This window comes from Sturnus vulgaris, chromosome 19 (genome assembly GCF_052056855.1).
Source record: "Sturnus vulgaris isolate bStuVul1 chromosome 19, bStuVul1.hap1, whole genome shotgun sequence".
In the NCBI taxonomy this organism is placed as follows: domain Eukaryota; kingdom Metazoa; phylum Chordata; class Aves; order Passeriformes; family Sturnidae; genus Sturnus; species Sturnus vulgaris.
Window position 1 is genome coordinate 10,793,219 of NC_142261.1, and position 20,081 is coordinate 10,813,299.

The 20,081-nt window shown below is 42.8% G+C and overlaps 1 protein-coding gene across 4 annotated transcripts; it reads right to left on the reverse strand.

Annotated features, from left to right (window-relative positions):
- Positions 1-432: 432 nt before the first annotated feature.
- On the reverse strand, positions 433-19,935 carry EIF4ENIF1 (eukaryotic translation initiation factor 4E nuclear import factor 1). 4 transcript variants are annotated; one of them, XM_014894663.2, is made up of 19 exons: positions 19,834-19,935; positions 19,265-19,388; positions 15,956-16,029; positions 15,036-15,163; positions 14,199-14,479; positions 13,403-13,604; positions 12,861-13,036; positions 11,211-11,346; positions 10,694-10,873; positions 8,617-8,846; positions 7,668-7,736; positions 7,119-7,302; positions 6,589-6,668; positions 6,084-6,223; positions 5,828-5,912; positions 4,648-4,780; positions 3,202-3,546; positions 2,820-2,984; positions 433-2,304 (listed from the first exon to the last, which is right to left on the reverse strand). In XM_014894663.2, exons 2-19 carry the CDS (start codon positions 19,358-19,360, stop codon positions 2,078-2,080), a joined length of 2,931 nt encoding a protein of 976 aa, XP_014750149.1. In that variant the 5' UTR covers positions 19,361-19,388; positions 19,834-19,935; the 3' UTR covers positions 433-2,077. The 4 variants fall into 4 exon arrangements, with proteins under 4 accessions (XP_014750149.1, XP_014750151.1, XP_014750150.1 ...); XM_014894665.2 differs by having other exon boundaries at positions 3,202-3,264; positions 7,668-7,739; XM_014894664.2 differs by having other exon boundaries at positions 3,202-3,483; positions 7,668-7,739.
- Positions 19,936-20,081: the final 146 nt, after the last annotated feature.

Genomic DNA, 20,081 nt, shown 5'->3' on the forward strand with positions numbered 1-20,081 from the left:
TCCAGGCATTTCTACCTGTACTTTTTCTAGATCTCTGCATAAGTGAGTTGAACTGCTGCAGGTGTGCTTGGTTTATGAGCCTGAGTGGAAGGGGCAGAAGATGAGGCTGTTAGTCAGATGGGGTTTTACTGCTGTTTCCTCACATTCATACTTTATTTAAAGCTAGTTAAGTTTTACAGCCTCTAATACACTGAGCCTCAATTCCTCACACTCAACCATGACATTTGAATGCAGCAATTCCATCCTGGGTCATATCAGTGAGGCCAGTTACTCTTACCAAAGCAGACTGATCCTCTCCACCCCTGGACTAATTGAAGTTTTCTGCATCTTAACTCAAACCCCAGTTCCATCTTACCCACAAGAAGAGTGGGGGGAAAAAAAAAAAAATATCAGTATTCTGACACTTTAGTACAAGAGCAATTGATACAGAGAGCTGGTAGAATCAACTTTATTTACAGAATGTTACTGGGAAAGTGTCAAGTTAAAAAAGTATGAAAACAATCTTACAGGGACAAGCTGGTGATTGCATGTTTTACAGGGATTGTTTTGGGAACAACCACTAGAAGTACGGGTGACTTCCAACACTTCCACGTTGGAGATTTCAGCTTGCTATTTCCATACAACTCTGTCTCTGCTGGACTGAAACAAACCACCACAGCACGCTGGCAAGGGTTATAATACAGACAAGTGATTTTTTTTTTTTTTTCTTCCTGCTGCTGGTTTTGCTTTCAGTGAGACCTAAGAAAGAGCAAGTCTGTGAGAGTTCTGGTTTTACTTTCACCTCTTAAAAGAGCACAATGGCCTAAGCTAGGTAGAGGACATGACAGCAGTACTAGACTCAACACAAGTGAGGGAGTGAAGTGAGCAACCATGCAGAAGGATGGAAGAGAACATTGAACTGTTCAGGGAAGTGAAACAGGCTTAAAAGGAACATAGTATTTTAAAACCAAATATACACAGTAAGATCACAAAACTACCCCAATATCCTCCCCCTTTCAAGCCACAAGACTCCAAAGGCAAGTTTCACAGTAATGGCATCACCAGATGCACACTAGATTGAGGACAGTTCTTGGGACTCCCTTCTATGAACAGCACTGAAGGCAGTACAGAATATCCACAGCTATGACTGAGGAGTTGAAGGGTGAGGATTCCAAGGCTCCATTTTGATGACCTTTAGTAACTGGCTTGAAAGATTAAAACAAGGAAAATACTGCAGCTAAATAAGAACCAGCACCAGCCCTCTTGAAAGAGCAACAACCAGTAGGTACCTACAGACTGAACATCTGGCTTTATCATGACTGCACCAGGTCCCATCCTCAAGGCTTCTGAAGACTAAACAATTCTCTCATTTGGTGGCAAGAGTCACAGGGAATCAGACCTTTGTTACATAGACAGCAAGATGTGGGCTTTTACTTTGACACTTTAGCTACACTGAGTGCACAGTACGTGACAGAAAAATGTGAGAGGGAGACCTAGAGGAGATGAGCAGCAAGAAAAGGCAAAGCAACTTCATCCTGTTCACTCACACTTAGGATATGCAACTTTAATCTTAAAGAAAGTCCCACACGTACAATGGAGAAAGGTCCAAACCATAGGCACAACTAAAGCTCAACTGTTAACCAGCTACTCTTATGTACAGCTGTATAGATTCAAAAAGGCTATTCTAGGTGTGTATGTACAAAAGATTGTTTATACACAAGTCTGTACAGAAGGGTCTATACATGTAGTTTTCTGCAGAAGGAATCCATAGCTGCTACCTCTACACTAGAGAATATCAGCACTTCATTCACATATCTTACAAAAACAAACAAAAAAAATAGACACTTCCAGGATTAAACTGGCTTTGTCGTGCATCTAAATTTCTTCAGGCTTCACTATCCAAGCCATAATGGATCCTTTAGTCTTGATGCAGACATGAGACCAGAACAGGTGCCATGTGCTTTAGTCTCTCAAAAGGAAATTTTGCACAGAGTGCTAAAAATAAAAGCCTCAAAAAACCAAACAGAGGTGAAGTCCTGACTATGGACATTTTCATCCAGTCTAAAGAATCACAAGTGTTCCACCCAGTGGTCACTGTTCACTGCCGGTATTCCAGTTCATCTACACTGATGACTTTGGATGGCATGGATGGAAGAGGCTGCTGCAAGACATCTGAACCAAACCATTTTGCAAGGCCAATGGGAGAGCCACTTCTCTGGCTGGGGCGATGGTCAAGCTGTGTGTGCCCGTGAGATAATCCAGTCCGAGGCAGCACGTTTTGAGGGGCTGTTTGTGCACCAGCAGGTGATCCCTGTGCTCCAGAGCCTGTGAAATGTAAAGCTATTAGAGGTGGAGTAACACCCAGCACAGATTTGCCCTCGAGCTATCACCTGATAAGGCATGTGAGCTGAATGTGGCTTTTATTCATTCTATGAGCCCCAGGAAGTCCAGGTACCACGTGTTTATTTTCATTAGTACTCCCATAAATGGCCTGACACTGCCAGTTCCGGACACGGTGCACGCGGGTTTGAAGGGAAGACCAGGATCAAATAGCATTTCCCTGGAGAAGGTGGGTGGCCTGTGACCCAGGAAGGCTGAAAGCCTGGACACATGCTGCAAGAGTCAGATCTGTCAGTAGCAACACATGTTCTGAAACCAAACACTTCACTTGGACTTTGTTCTGGCATAACTGCCTGCAGTGGCCCAAACCACTTGAGACCCACACAAGGTTAGCGATCATGAATAACTAAATTAAATTAGCTTCCTGCTAGCACAGTGCATTCAACACCCCAGAAAGTAGCCTTTTAGAACTCACACTCCTCCTGTTTATCTTAGCCTACCTGATCGTTGTAGCTGCTGTTGCATCATGGCAAGCTGCAAAGGCGTCCCCGAGCGTGGATTTAGGATGTGATGGCTTGCTGTTGGTAGTGGATAAAAAGGCTGGCCAAGGATGGGAGCAGATATTCCCTGCAAGTGAGACAGGTCCACTCCAGGAGGAAGCATACCTGTTGAACATGAGCAAGAAAAATTCTTACCTGATAAGCATAAGGAACTTAATGCAAAACAAAACATATGTATTTAGAAGGGTTGGAATTTATTGTCTGATTTTAAAGGTAAGTTCTGATATAATAAAGACTACCAGTAGTATCAGTTTGTGCTGTTCCTAACACAAAGTCAGTCTCAGAGAGAACATGCATTAACAGGAAAAAGAGTATGGATTACCTGCTTGCAGCAGAGGAAGATGCTGCGGATGGACCCCCTGTGCCATCATTCTCTGGACCAATCCTGGGTGCAGTTGATGAGCAGGTCGTACAAGTGGTACATGGGGAACAAGGGGTACTTGATGAACAGGACGAAGGAAAGGGCCTCCTGGTACTGGGGAGGCCATTGTAGGAGTCTTCCTACCAGCTGATTTGGGCCTGTAGTCTTGCTCTTTGGTGCAACGATTTGCTTGGGTAAGAGGTGTGGAACATGCAGAGCGTTGCAGTGCAGGTAGTTTGGTACCTAAGGTGGGCAAAGTTCCTTGATCTGCATTCTCCACAGAACTAGACAGTAGGTTATCTGTAGCTAGAATTGAATACAGCTATTACAGTCCACAGCTAGAGATTGCACCTAATGAAAATTAAAGCCTAATGACTGGATTTGATAGTTAGATTCCAGAACTAGCTGAGCTGTAATTGTATATATTTAATAGCAAGCCTCTTTTTTTCTGGGTGCTTCTGGCCAAATTATTTCAAAAGAGTAATGAGAAGCAGTATGTTCCACAGAAATCCCTTTACAGGAAACTTAGATCAGAATCAGCAGTAACTCCAATGTTAATTCTTATTTTTCCTTTTTCTTAGGAATTTTGAAAGGGCAGCATGGATAAGTCAGTGCCAAAGGTGATGGGAGGTACAAGAGATCCTCCCTAGACAAGTTTCTAAGTTGGAGTTGTGCCAGAAGTCTGGCCAAAGGTGGTTTTTCAGTTTAGTTGTGTTTGGGAGTTAACAGCAGCTTTCTATATCTGACACCTGCTTAGCAAGATTTGGAACACTAAAGCACCTCTAGAAGCTACTTCCACAGACCATCCAGATGAGTTAGACAAAGCCTAAAATACCTTGGCATCAACTACTACAGTGGAGGTATTTCAGTTGGACAGCTACCACGAACTGCAAGCTGCCTCTGCAGCTACCAGCACTGAAGCACAATGCCTTGGCCACTGGCCAGGTCAGTCAGACTAGGTCAGGCAACTGGTGTTGAGCATTTCCTTTTAATAGCCTCTTACATCAGTTTGGGTGACAAAATGCTTCCCCGATCTGCTACACTTAAGAGCTTAACTGGTCTCAGCTTTGACTGTTCAGTTATCTCAAGACAAGTCTAAGTTTTCAATTACTGGTATAGAGAGCTATGGAGGCATTATTGTCACTGTGCTTGTTCATCAAAGTTGAAAAGTTTGGTCCAGCCCTCTGTGTTGCTCAGAAGTTGATAAGAAATAGGGATTAAGCCCCAGCACTATTGGAAGAGTATCCCCTCCATAGCTCTGACCCCCTCCTCCCATATGGCCCCTCACTTCTACACCCTCCTCATCTCCACAGATCAGCAATGTCTAAAGGGTGTGTTACGTGCTGAGACAACCTGAGTCTATTCCAAATCCCTTTTGTTTGTGGTATTTTAAAGCCATTACAATACCTTCATTTGGTCTCTGATTTTCATCTTTAACATCACTGATTTTCATTTTCCCAGAAACTGGATCCTCTTTGCTTTTTTCCTTGCTCTCATACATCTTGCGAATCACCGAGGTAGGTGTGAAAGAAGGAGACAGCTGCAGAGAACACAGTAAGAACCAAAGCCTCACCCAGTGTTCATTATCCAGGCCACAATATCTCAGTTGTGGGTGGACACCAATTCTAGCACATCCTTTCCATTTAAAGCTCTTTTGAATCAGCTGCTGTGTGCCCATGATTCTACTTCACCTCATTTCATAGCTTTATTCTATAGTTTAAGCATTTCTCATTAGACTTTTTTTGCAAGTCCAGTATCAAAATCTGCAGCTGTTCTCAGTTAAATGCACCTTAACAGGCTTGAAACAAAACAGCTGAGCTGTAGTGTAAGTTACAGTTTTCTCTTTGCTATTGACCAGAAAAACAGCTCCATAGGTATTCCTGTAGAGCTGCTTTATCTGCATTAACTCAGGATTGATGTTCTGCAGAGAACAATTGCCTCATTTGGGTTTTTCCCCTATTCAAAGTTTCATAGTACCTGTGGAAGTCACTCATTTGGAATGTAAACTTGTATTACTTGTTTCATGTGGCAGGTGATAGTCTGTGTCAGTCCTGAGCTGCAAGTACTTGACTGATTAATTGGAAAATTTGGATTAAAGTTGCATTCTACACAGTAATGAAGGCAGAGAAGCAACAGCTTGGCTTTGAGATTTTACTCATTTTCAAAGTGACCCTGAAGCTCCTAGGCATTATTTCAACCCACAGACACTTAGGTCAAACACTTCATACCCAAACACCAGTGTTCTCTGAAGCATCTCATGGCTTTCAGCCACTTGTCTTCTGAAAATTTAAGCACCAAAATATGATGGCTTGCGTTTTCATAATGACCTTAATTTGGTTTCAAAATATGAGGTCAAGGTAACATTAATGGTGTTTCTTCAGTTTCAGATAAGAGAGTGGCCAGAAAAGGTTCTTTTCCAAGGTGAAGACATTCAGTTAAGCACGAAGGGAAACTCATTCCTGTATCACGTGGCCACAGACACAACATGAATATGATGGCTTTCCTTTCTCCCATCGATTACCATGGCTATAATCTGGTTACTGCAGACACTTTCACAACCTACAACCTCAGAACATCAGGTACTGACCATGCTCGTGATGGATGCTGCAGGGGCTGGAGAAGATGCATTCCCTCTGTGTCCTGGGGCAGGGGATTTGGTCACTCGCTGCTGCCTGTGAAGGAACAGGGAGTCAGATTTTGTGCCAAGAGCAGAGCCTCTTCTAAGGCAGCACTGCCAAGAACCAATGCAATCCTGAGTGACTAGTGCTAATATTTACTGAAAGACAATCACATTAAAAATCAGTTAACAGCAAACCCCTTAAATTCTGCAGTCAGGTGCTCACCTGTTTCTGTAGCCATCTCTGCTTTTGTCCATTTGTGGTTTACCAAAGCCATGCTGATAGAAATTTGCTGCATGTATGGCCAAGTCATGTGGGAGTGCCAATCCCTCTAATGCAGCTTGCTGGATCTCCAGGGGACTCATCTGAGGTAGAGTTGCATAGAAAACACACAAGTCAAAGCCTGTATTTGGTTGGGTTTTTTTTAAGATATTGAAGATTGATTGCAAAAGCTACTAATGTCTTCACCAACATCTGCCCATCAGTCTCTGTTTTATTAATAGGGAGCAGCAGCTTCAAAAAAATCTTGTACTTGAGGTACTCTAAGATGGGCCAAATTGCAATGAGGTTTTGAGACCGTACTAAATTAGACTTTGCATCCTCACACTCAGAGTAAACTTAACGAAGCACAAATATCTGGATGCAACAGCTAAGTGTTTCCACAAGTTAGTTCTAGACCACAGAACACAAAGAGATGCAAATATATTAAGCAAAAAGCATGTCATCTAACCTGTGCAGCAACTGGGCTCATGGGTTTCCTTACACCTGGAAATGGATCACCAAGCAATTGCTGAGAACCTTGTCCAAAACCTAAAGAATATTTAACAGTTGTATTTAAAAGTACTAACAGTTTCTTTAAATACATAGAATACATAACCCAAAGTAAAATAATGCTACATGAATTAAGGATTCTTTGTGAAGACTCTCAGCTCACCCCTTAAATCCACACAGAACTACATCTCTTCCTTGCCACAGAGCTGGAGAGCTACAAAGGAGGCTGCTGGTAGTAATTTGTAGTACAAATGGCCAAGCAGTCCTTGAAAGTTATTCTTACACAGTAGCTGAGCATATTATTCCACACCAAAATTCACTGTCAGATCTGGGTGATAAATTTAACATTAAAAAGTGAAAGGGTACTTTGCACTCAAAAGGCAGACACTGCCCTAGTTGCCCACCAAGTGCCAGGAAGTTCTTATTGCTCTGTAAAGCAGTCTTAAAAAACCCTTAAGTAATAAAAACCCACTTTGCAAGCAGCCTCACCAATGGGTGAAGATATTCTATGGCGCAGGTAATCTGCAGAAGCAGCTCGTGTTGGGAACACAGGTGGAATGGGGGGAGAAGGGGCTCTTTGTGTCAGCAGAGAGGCTGCAGGCTCCAAACCCCCCATCAGGCCACTCAGGACATTCGATGAAGCAGGTCTGGTAATGGGTGGACCAAGAAGTTCCTAAGAATAAGTAAAGAAAGAACATTCAAAATATGACAAATTTACACAAACAAGCTCATTTTGCTACACTACAGGCTGCCCTATTTACAGCAATTTAGAGGCAAGGGGGACTTGTGCAACCAGAGACACCAATCCTGGTTTGCCCAGACCTAGGCACTCAGCAAGCTTTTCATTTCCAAGTTGGAATTACAGGAAATAACACGACAAGACAAATTTTTAGCTAAACTGATCTAGTCCCTGGCTCTTTTTTCTCTTTAGTCTGACTACCGATCCCATAATTGCCTTAAATGCCTTATTTTCAAATAATTTCTGTTTTCCCATTGGGGATATGCTTTTAAGTACTTCCCTCCCCCCAGTAAGAATACCTGCAGAATATTCTTTGATAGAGGCTGGCCTGACATCTCTGGAGGTGACATTAAGTGGCTTTCAAGGCTCTGCTAAGAAAATAAAAACACTGTAAATTAGATATAGATACAACCAAGCTCATTAAGAGACTGCCTACATTTGTCTCAGTGACATAAATAGTTTTATCTGTTCTGTTAGAACATCAGCCAAATAAAACTTCAGCAAAGTTAAAGAGCTGAGCTGGCTCACAAATCTCCCCTATCTAAGAAAAACACCCTGTGCTAGATTGCATACAGGTATCCCACTGTACTTCATTCAAGTTTGGGTCATATATATGAATTTATCTAATTGTATAAACTGGAGATGGAATACTGAGCCGTTGGTTAACTGAAAATATGTACAAACTTAAGTGTTTGTATGTTAAAGAAATTTAAGATACTCTTCTGTGCATCAAAACTGCACATTAATGTAAAGAGACACCCATAAGCAAAAGTCTTGATTTAAGTCTGAGATCAATCTGCAAATTCTTAACAGGGCAGATTTATATTCTTCACTATCTTCTAGTGAAGTGGGATGAATCTAGAAGTCCTTGGGCATAGTTTGGCAGGGAAAACACATGCTTTAGACCCACTCAGTTGTTAGAAGTATCTGCTGGTGCCAGAAATATTTACTGACAGCTTCTGGGTCAAGCATACTGTTTAGGCAGTTAGTGGCAGGATGAAATTTCATCCTACAACCCCTTGCAGTCTAAACCTTACTGTCATCTATGGTTTAATATTAATCTTCCAGCTAACAAGTATTCACTTCAGTTACATCTTAGAACAAGTGATGTTAGAAGTGTAAAATAACAGATTGTTCACTGACATAGCTCTACTAAACAAAGGTCACTAAAAACATCTGGGCTTCAGGTAAGGGTTGGGGTTAGCCCTGTGTTAGCACAGGTCACCAGAGCCACTGGCTGCCACTTACACTGACTTTGGGCTGGGAAGGCAGAGTCCCGCTTGCCTTCATGCTGCTGACGAGTTTGTTAAATGCAGTCATGTCCCCATCCTTCTTCATCTGTCTGGAGCCACTGACATTCAGGGCTTCTTCCATTTGCTCAGCCATAAAGGGAGTGGCAATTTTCCCCTCCTGATCCACTTTCAGACCTTTTAGCCCAGCTTCAACTTCCTCCACTGAAAGTACAACTCCTGAATGTGCTGAGAAATACAATAAAAATACAGGTAAACCAGAGTTCTGTTCTCAAGTCAACTAGTAATTCTTGTGCAGGTGTTGAATAGAAGTTGTTTGAAAACTAGGAATAGCCAAAAACTTATTTTTTGATACTGATACTAGCTGTCAAACCATGACTGACCTGTGTTTAGACTGACAATCTAATATACCTAAATTCAGAGAATTGACATGCACAACTACTACCATGTAAGACTCCACGAGAACCTGTTTAGGCTTCAGCTACTCAATTCTCACTCTTTCATTTATCCTGCAAGAAACATTGTTACTACATTTTACATCTCTGCATTTAACAGAGAACATTCACGTGACAATTGAGTTGGTTCTTTTTCAATTAGCAAAGTTTCATTCATCTCCAGGAGACCAGATGGTTTTACAGCCACAGTGCAAGCTATCATAAGTAGAAAGAATACATACCTGGAAAAATCTAGATACTTTAGAGACTCAGTTACACACTTAAGCTCAGTGTGTATAAAGTTTGAAGTAGATTTTTTGCTCAGAAATTAAAGCTCTTATAGAAAGATTTCAATGGCATAACCACCATATAGGTACAGTGCCCTTAGCAGTACTTTTTTCCAGTATATGCATATATATACACATATATAAACACCTATTGGTGCCTGACATCAAGGCTAAACATGCTTTATGGACAAGCTAACACACATCACAAGGTATGACACCTTAAAAGAAAAGGAAGAAGAGACAGAAGCATGCCATGGGTTGCAGATGTTGGCCCAAAGAAATAAGATTTACTGGAGATTTGGGCAAGAAGGTGGAGAAAAGAAACAATGATGCAGACATGCAGCATGGAACATGAGTAAACATGATGCTAGTGGAGAGGAATTCAAAACTCCACAACACTTGAAGAGCTGTACAGCATTTTATGGGAATGCAGAACCCCACATCAGGTACATTAGAGTGAATGGAAGCTTCTCCCACAGATTTTTGTTCCTTCATCCTTGGTTTGTGAGGATCAAAGCTGAAAGTTTTTAGTAGGAAAGTCAGACTAAGCAGAACAGAAACAGAACTACAAGTCTTTAAGTGAAATGAAGAAAGCTCTCCACATGTTAGCAAACACTCCCTATTCCCAGACTGGATGCTTAAGAATATTTGTAATGCTTAGATGCTTTCCTTCCTAGCTGCTTCACACTAATCAGAGGGGCATCACTTGTTCTTCAGTGCAGTTTACATGGCAATACATGCTGCTTGCCAAAGAGAAACCCATGTGGAATTAGATCTCAAGATTTCACAGAACACATGCGTTTTGTACACTCCATGCATGCTATTGGCCCAGACATGCAAATCTCTAAGCCAGAGGCATCTTTGAAAAAAAATTAGAAAACACCCCCACATTCTCAAGTCACTGTTCAACTCCTTGGATATTGGCACTTAATGGATCAATGTGATCCATTACAGACACTGTCAAGGATGATTTACACTGTCAGTTTTTGGTAAAACCAGAGTTTAAATGCCACAGTTTCAGAGCTGACATTACCAGTCACCAGTATGAAAAAATTTATGCAAGTGCCATACACAAAGCTGGAAACTCAGATCAAGACTTGCACCATCTTATAATTGTTTCTGGCCACTAAAGCAGTCTGATAAAGCCCTGATGTCATCCTGTGATTAGGATGAAAAGAGTCACTGATGATATTGACACCACTGAGAGCTGCTGAATACTGAGTCTTCAGTACTGTAAGTAACTCCATAACACTGCCTACTGCTGGATTTAGCAGCTGAGGTTTCCAGAACACCAAGCTTCTTGCTGGGAGATACTGCATCACAAGAACTGGACAATAGCTGAAGAGGCACTTACTGCTCTCTCTAAGCTTTTCCTTGTTGGCTGAAAGACTTGAGAGAAGAGGTTTTAAGTCCACTTTGGCTTTCTGTAGCATTTCTAGGATGTCCACTTTGTTTTCAGAGTGGTCTTCCAATGGAATGGGAGCAAAGTAGTTTCCAGAGTTCTGGCCAGGGGAGAGAATGGCTTGCTCTAGACCTGAAACAGCAAAACCAGGAGCACTGCGACATCAGTTTACCAACCCAATGGCTCAAGATGAACACAAACTGGCAACCAACTTCAGCATGTCACTGCAAAGCTATGCCTCACACCCCTTGCCCAAGATCAGCTGGAAAGTCATCAGGAAGCACTGACAAGAACATTTATTAAAAAAAGAACTTACAGCTGCTTGCTCTAAGAGCTTCCAGAAGAATGCCAAGTGCTTAAACTGTGAGAGAATTCAGGTCCTAAAGCCTTATCTGCCATCTTCTTATTGAATGAGTAAGAAAGAATGTGGAAGGATGCTATCTGACCCTGCAATGTCCTGCAGCCTTACCTGCTAGCCTCTCCAGTTCCTCATGAGGGGTAGATCTCAAGCTGCTTGACCGACTTCCAGAACGACTGGGATTAGAGAACCACCTGCTGAACCTGCTGGCAGACACTGAACCTTCCCCCAGCACATCCTCTATCATCTACAGGAGGGGAAAAAAAAATTGTAACATAAGCAAGATCAGCAACATCTGAGAAGCTTTACTGTGCAATCAAGATTCTTCTGCTACAGACAACTAGATACTGCTCCCAGAGTTTCAAAACTTTGATCTGCTTTTTTCCTGCAGTCAGTTAACATAACCCTATGTACATATCTGACTGACACCAAATATTTACTCACAGTAAAACTGTAACTGAAAAAGCACAATCAGAGCACCCAAAGACCATTAACTACACCATTTTAAAGTAGAAGTGTCAAAAGAACCCCAGGTATTTAAAAACCAGTGCATTATAAAAATATAACAACTCAAACTAAAGCTTCTCCTATCCTATCCTGCAAGACAGTACCCAGTTAAAGCCTGGCTCAACAGGCACAGATGCAGCTTCAGGCAGCATGTTTAGTTTTAGACAAAAGGAAGAACCGCTTCTTCCTCTCAGAGAAATTGTTTTTTCTGAAACAAGGAGTACTCAACACTATTTACAAGAGAGAAAAGTAATAGTATTGCTTCATTTGGTTTTGATTGTTTGACTCTAACATATTAGAATTAAGAAACAAACAAATCTGTGATTGCACTTTGTCACAGACATCACCAGGATGAAGAAACTCACTTTTACAACAAGTTATAACATCTGTCCATCTGTTTCATCAGCAGGTATTTTCACCTGGGAGCTCTTGCTTTTGAAAGGAATCACCACCTTGCACATATGCTGAAAATCAGATTATCAAGTCTAAAGAAACCATTTATAACTTCGATAGGGAGAATGAACTCCATGTATTTGTCAAATTACTGGCACCACATGATGATTCTTTTCTAATGCAAGCAGCTTGTCCACATTAAAGATTAGGTCAGAAATCCCTTTTTTTTTTTTAAACCTCAACATTTCTTAACCATGCTGAGTCTGTTTCTTTGCAGTCAAAACACAATTTTTGACTTTTGATTGAATTGGTAGGCTGTGTTCATCAAACGCAGGAGCAATAGCTCTAAAAAATTAATTAACCTCTTAAAGGTTTAATAAATATTCAAACCCTTCCAGACATACATCCTTTCAGGCAATTACCAGTAGTGTCTCCAGGCTCACTGCCTGCCAGAAGTCTGCACAGAACTGTTTGCTGCAATTCCCACACTTAGATAGAAAAGGTTGTTTTCAGCTAGACTAAATTTGTACAGTGAATCTTCTCTGAACATATCTTTAATAATACCAAAGAAGATCCATTCAGAATGCCAATTTTGAGCCTTCAAGTAGTGACCAAAAGAAAGGAAAAACAGTCAGCTGGTCTGCCTCCAACACCTACTTTGGAGATGGAGCCAGCCCCAGGGATAACACTTTGGCAGAAACATCCTAACACTCCAAAGCTAAATCTCTGCAAATTCATCTTAAACTTACACACTTCATAAAGGAACTTCCACAAAGCAAGAAGTTTTAGCTTTCAGAGAATGCAGATGCAGCAAAAATGCTTCTCATTAATATACCCAGTCCTAAAACCCAGAAAACTCACTGAAGCCAGGCCAGGAACACTTTTATCCAAGTTAAAGAACTCATTGAAGTCAAACTCTCCTGGAGCTGGTTCTTGTAAAACGGCTTCTCTAGGAACTTCTTGATCTGCTGGAGTCTCATTGGCAAGGACAGTTTGCACTTCATCCTCTTCTGCCACTCCACCATTGCATTCTATGCCTTAAAAAGAAAAATCAAGTGACTGCTGAATCACTGAACTTGACTATTTCCTGTGGAAACAGTGCCTGACAGTTAAGGCACTTGCCCAGGGATTAGAAGCACAGGCCTAAGGAACCCAGCCCCCAGCTGATAGCTCATCAGTTAAACTGTGCTGGCTCCTGCAAGAGAAAACTGCACCCACTACAACTCCTGGCACAGAGCTTCCAGCCTGGTAAGACTATCTAGCTCCAAAAAATAAGAGTTGCCATTGGACTGTGCACAAACAACTGCATCCTGATCAGCCTGGGCTGTTAGAGCACACCAAGCACATAGAGCTGTTGTAGGAATTGAACAGCTGCTGCTGTTTCTCCACCAATTCGCCCTTACCTTCTTTCAGTGAGGCTGTGCGTCGCCTTGTACGTTTTCTTCCTTTGTGATCTTCCTCCAAAATTTTATCATCAAAGCCTGTGAGCTCAATGGTTTCAGACTGACTTGTAGGCCCAGCAGAAAACCACTCAGGTTCCTCTTCAGTGTAGGAATCATTCCTTCTTCGCTCCCCAAAGACACGTTTGCTGTCACCAAATTCCCTCTGAAGGAGGATATTAAAACCATTAGCATTAATAAAATGCTGCTTCATAAGATTCTTCCCCAACTTCCAACACTCACACCAGTTCTGGGTATTTTAAATGTGTATACAACCTCCCTGTATGCTCTGTAAGCTTTTAAATTTTAAGCTACACAGCCGAATTTCTGCTTCATGACACCAAAAACTATTGATTTGCAAGTGCTTCTATAAACTCAGTTTTGCAGCCTGAGAGTTTTTTGTTTTTTTTTAAAGTATTAGAGAAAGCCTGAAAGCACAAAAAGCTCCCATTTGCTGAGGTTAAAGACAGTGCTTGCTGACAACTGCCAGGGGTCAAGAACAACAAATGAACTATTAGACTTTTGAATCTCTTGCTGGTAAAAGTCAGCCACAGGCAGGGTTTGTCTGATAAACAGTATTACATGCACCCCTGTGGAGCTCTCTGAAGGAATGTACCTAAGTTTTGAAGCACAAGTGCTCACCCTTCACACCCTAAGAATAAAGGGGCCGCTTGCACAGAACACTTAACTGCTGCATGCAGCTCACCTGCCTCTGGTGCTTTTAGCATTTAACATGCAATCAGGAAAAGAAGGAACAAACCCTGAAGCGTTTATCTTTGTAGTCCCTGTCACGATCCCGGTCTCTTGCATCCCTGGAATCCCCACCACGATGGTCTTTGTCGAAGTTCCTGGAGGAGATGATCCTGCCACTGCCAATCCTGCGGCCACCGATCACACGGACACCGTCGCTGTCCTTCTCCAGGGGGCTCCCTGCCCGCCGGGAGCTGACAGATGCAGTCACATGACAGCCACCCCCAAAGCTCCGCCTCTGGGGACTCAGGACTACATCCAAGTCATCTTCTTTCACTCGCTCTCTTGGATCTGCACGTCAAAGACAACGCAAAAAGCACTAAATTTAATGTAGTAGTAAAGACAAGTGAGTTGTCTGTATAGCAGCCTTCTGTTCCATAGCCTTGCTGCTATCCCAGGGCTTTTAAAGGAAAATGCTCATGATTTATTTCTGTGAAGCTGACCTAGCTGAGACCACAGGAAGTGCAAACAAAAAATTTACAGTTGGGTATTGAGGAACTATTGTGGTCTCCTAGGAAGTACCTGCTTTCCCACTATAGACCTCCTAAGCACTCAGGCCTTAGTTGCAGGGAAATTGTCCCAGCACTTGCATTTTCCATATGTATTCACTATTACATGTCAAGAACAGGAGGATATAACTGACTGTTGCCCAAGTCTGTTTTAGGTAACAGTCACCACAAAATCCACTATAGCATAATTGGAACAACCATGATTTCTCTGACTCCTATCCTATGCAGTCAAACAATTTTAAGAGCCCTTGTTGAGTCTCCTGTGTGTCATCCCAACAGAAAGGTTTTGCCAACAGCCCAGGCTCAGTTTTGAGCCATGTGCTGGCGAACACACTCACCTACTATCCTGCGCATAAGAGAAGTCCGATCTGAATCCAAGTCTTTTTTAAAGCTTTCCACTGGTGAAGTTCTTCCTGAAGTTGGATATAAAGATGCATGCCACTTCTCTGGATCCCAGACACCATCACTAGGAAAATAAATTTGCAGGATTGTTTTGTTTGCTACCTTGTAGTATAATAAATACTTCATAATGCTGCTGCTGGAAACCTAGAATTCACTGGTTAGCAACCTGCACAAGTGAATTATCTTTCATATCCAACTTCTAAATCTGCCTTACTATGGTTTATTACTTCACACATAGTATTTGGATCTCTTCTGTAACACAAGGAAATACAATACCCAGTATCAGATTTTAGAAAACTCATTATTGGTGAATCTTGTCTGGTACACTGAAAAAGAGTTCAAGTAGATCATATGGTGCTGCTCTTAAGCATTTGGGTAATTTTACCTCAATCTCACTCTTGTACAAAAAATTCATCTGAATAGTAAAGAAATTACTGCTTAATAAACTTACCAACACCAGCCAAGAACACTCACCTCCACTTTCTACTGAGATACAGTGACAACATGGGAGTGTAATCCACTAAGCAAAGCAGCTTGTTACAGCCAGACCCAGTCTGTGCTACACACCCCTCTATATTCTTGGTACTTTTTCCTGCAAGTTTGTAAGACTTGTGTTGTGTGAAGTTAAGAGATCCAGCAGAAAATAATCTCTGTTCAAAGAACAAAATCCCTGGCCAGAGCATTGAGCCCTTCCCAGTAGATTAGCACTTCTGAAAACTGGACTCTGGAGCAGTATGAACTTTGTGGTACATATACCTCCCATCAATATAAGAGCACTTCTTAGCTAAGTGTTTCCTGTAATTTAAACTTTTATTTTGAAAGAAATGTATATAGCTTTGTATAATCAAGAAAATACCTGTCATATTTTTCAGAAAGACAAGAAGGTCTTTTCTTAGAGTAGGGACGCTCTTTAATATCCAGCAGTTCCTCCTAGAAAAAAAAAATTAAAAATCAAGACCATGAGTTTCAATTCATACCCAGACAAGATTTAAGTGACTCAGACCATCTATTCCAGACTGCTTGTTCAATTTAATGTTTTGACAGCCCAGGTTTCCCAATATGTTGTTTCACATCCTGTGAAATACAGCACTGAAAGTTTATATTTCAGCTGTTCTATCAGTGGCCACTGAGCAAACACTTACTGGAAACACTAAGCCTTACTAGGCCAGGTTCAGAACTCATGAACACTCCAAGGGTGCTCACACCATAAATGTTTATGTATTCATTTCCCTGGACAGTTCAGCTTATAAGCAACACAGGCATCATGGATTCCAGCACTGGTGAGTTCTCAAGAACGAATCAAAATTGTTGTGGTTAATGCTATATAAGGTTCAGCAGATAAAAAAAAGCATTAGCACAATTCTACTTACTGGTGTAGATCTGGAAATTCCAGAGAAGCTTACCATTTCTGACCATCACCAGCTCCAAGACTGAGTATATTGTGTTACACAGTTACCCATTCCACCCAACACCAAATCAAAGCTGAATGATAACGTGCTTTCCCAATTTCTAGCAGCTTTGAACAGCCCTTAGTTTACCACTGCACACCCTGAGCAGTCACTTGGCTGGCAACCAGTGCAGTCTCACTGCAGTTTGCTACATTCAGAAAGCATTATTGATGGTGTGACCATCAGTGCTTTAAAGCAACATTAACTGATGCACTTAAGATGCACATTTCTAGTTACACTAACTCTCCCAAGACCCCCTTTCTTCAACTACCTCACTCCCACCTGCTCTGAAGTGACTCAGAACTGTGCAGAGATCAGAGGGCAGCTGGATGGATAAAGAAACCCTAACAGCAGCCACTACACATCAGCCAAACTGAAAAATCTCTTTACCCTTCCCCCCAAAATACAACACTCCACACAATACCCTTCAGAACTTTTACATCATTTTCCCCATGTGATCAAAATCAGTTCATTAACTATGCGAGTTTGACACTTGTTCTACATGGCAACTTGGTAGCTGGACAAAACCTTAACACATCTCCCACCACCCCAAGCATCACCCTGTATGAGACCTCAGCTAAAAGCTCCATTAAAGGGAGCCTGGCCTCCCTGCCCACAGCTTCCCAAAATAAACCTCAATCTGTGAGGAACATCAGTGCTGTAATACTATCAGAGCCTGATGCAGATACTACAAGTATTAACAACCCTGTCCATCACCAGATTGGGAATGGGTGGTTTTGCTGGCCACGAGAGGGAGTCCACAGGCTCTCACTCACATCCTATCACAATTCTTCCACTCAAGTGAGGAAAATTTGAATTGTTTCTTGCCTTTCACTCATTAGTTGTGCACCCTTGGAGGAACAGCTTCCTAAGAACTAGAAAAGACAAAACTTAAACTGTACAGCACTCCTGTACCAGAGGAGATAAATGCTGGCACTTCCACTTGTGAGATTTTATGTTTAATTCACATACATTCTAAGCAGGCTGGAGGGAAAAGTGTGCTTAGCTGTTATCAAACAGTTTTAAGCAAACAGCTTAGAACTACTTATAGTATGAGCCAGATGTTTTCCTACTGGTAGTAAATGAATATAAACCATTAAAGGAAATCACTCCATTTTCCAAATCATCAGCATGTACCCCAAAACAGTGTTCCCTCAATCTCTAATTAGTAGGAAACTGGAGCACATGAACATGCCCTGCAATGTTAATTACTTCACCACCTTAAAATATTTGAGCTGTAACACGTAGAGAAACCATATGATGCAAAGTATTTTAACACAGACTGATTCCTGGTATTTCTTGATTTAGCTCCTTGGAAACCAACTGATAAACAAGACTTAGGCACCTTCTGGCACTAGTTCTGTAATTTTACCATGGTCAGAAACTATAGGCACCGAATTAACAAAACTGAAGTTACAAATGCATTGGTTTCAGTAAACAGTCACCACCAGCATGGGCTGAACATCGCCCTAAAAAGCAGAGCAGAAATTGAAGCTGCATTCAGTTACTACACAAGAAGAGTTAAGCAAGACTGAAAGAATAGAAGCCACTTTCAGCAAGGGAGTTTTAAAAACAGCTCCTCTCTTTCACTTAGCAACTAACTGACTAACTAGGTCTAAATAACAGTACACTTTGCATCCTCAAAAGTTAATGGCACATCTTTTCTAAAAAAGAAAGAGATTTAGAAAGCTGTACTATTCCCATGAAGTTTTGCCAATTCTGAAGTACGTGGTTTATTGTTGATGTCTACTTAAAATAAGCCAGAGCTCTATTATCTCAACAGAACAGAGCTACAATGATAATTTTTTTTCCTTTAAAAAACAACCTACTGAAAAGCCAACAGCTCCGAATTCCTCAAGAAAGATAACACAGTCAGCAACAGTAAACTGTCTCACCCTGTTCCACACTTCAGGCCATTTGCTGCAAAGTATCTTAACAGCTTTTCACAAAGCAATGACCACCTGTTCCCACAGCCTGCAGCCATGGGAAAAAAATCAACCACCATTACAAACTCTTTCCAAAGCCATTTTTCAGCAGTGGTACCAAAACTCCAAACAAAATTTGAATCCTAAACCCCACAGCACATCAAACTCACTCAATACTGGAATAATATTTCGTTTTCATTTGCGGGTTATTTAGCTCTTCCACTCATACGTATATTTAGGCAGCACAGTTAAACAAAAGCACCTGTGCTAAGGTTTAAACACTAAGCACTGATTGGAGTCACAACTGTTTAAGCTTCCAGCAATCAAATATGAACAATTCTAAAGTTATAAAAGGCATCCAGTAAACACATGAGAGGTCCTAATAAGATCCAGTGTGCTACAGCTTCCTAGGAAATGGCATCCACTGCAAGGAAACGGTTTTGGTCAAGTTCTTAAAAGAACACCACTGAAAGCAGAACTACAAAGTGCTTGAGGATAGCTGGTAGAACAACATATTTCAGTCTCTACAATAATCTCTCAGCACATACTGTGGGATGCTCAGATATTAAAATAAGTTGGTGGGAATCAAAAGCATATCGAGGACAAGATTGCACAACTGCATCGCATTTAACAAGCTGCTCATTTGATATCACCTTGCAAATCCTAATCCAGGCAAAGGCTTTTCAGTTTTCAACTCACTGCTTCCCTCTCACAGGAGCCTCCCCCTCCCACTCTACTCCTGTGACCGAGAGTTCCACGCACAACTCCGGGAGGGAAGGAGAGTGAGCTAACCTTTGTGTAACGATGTGGGTATTTAGTTGTAGTTCTGTTCAGCTCCAGGAAAGCATCGCCATTTTCAGTTTCTGTTGCACCTCCTCTTTTATCCATGGTTACTTCAAAGCCTTTGACCGCGGAGCTAATTAAAACAAAACCAACCCGTCAGATTTTAAGACGTACCTTTCTAGAGGGTGCATTTTCTTTCCAGCCTGAGTCAGTTTAGCACTTGGGCACAGCAAAGTAGACGCACGTTCCCCAACAGCGCCTGTCCCCTCCCAACCCTGCCCCTTCCCCCGGCCCAGCCAGGCGGCTCTCGCTGAAGGGTCCGAGCGGCTCCGGCAGCGCGGCCGGCCCTGTCCCGCGCTCCGGCACACGGAATATCGGTGTGAGGGCACGGCCGGGGCGCGCGGCCGCCGGGACCCGCACCCCCACACAGCCCGCGGGGCCCGCAGGGGTCGGGCGCCGCTCGCCCCGCGGCTCGGGGGCAGCGAGGCCCAGGCGCCGTCCCGAGGCGCCGGAGCCGCGGGGGGGAACGGCGGCAGCGGGGCAGGTGACTCAGCGGATCCCCGCCCGGCCGCACTCACCGGCGGGTGTCCCGCGCCGCTCCGCTCCGCTCAAGGCCTCACCGCCGCCCGCGGCGTTTCCTGCTCCGACCGCCGGCCCCACTTCTCCCCCGCCCGCCCTCACTGAGGGGCCGCACGCGCCCCGGGCCGGCGCTGCCGCCGCCGCCCCCCCAGCCCCGGCCGCCCCGCGCAGCCCCGCGCGCCACCGCCGCCGCTCCCGCTCCTGCTCCGCCCGGCGCCGCCTCCGCTCAGCCGCCGTAGCCGGGGCC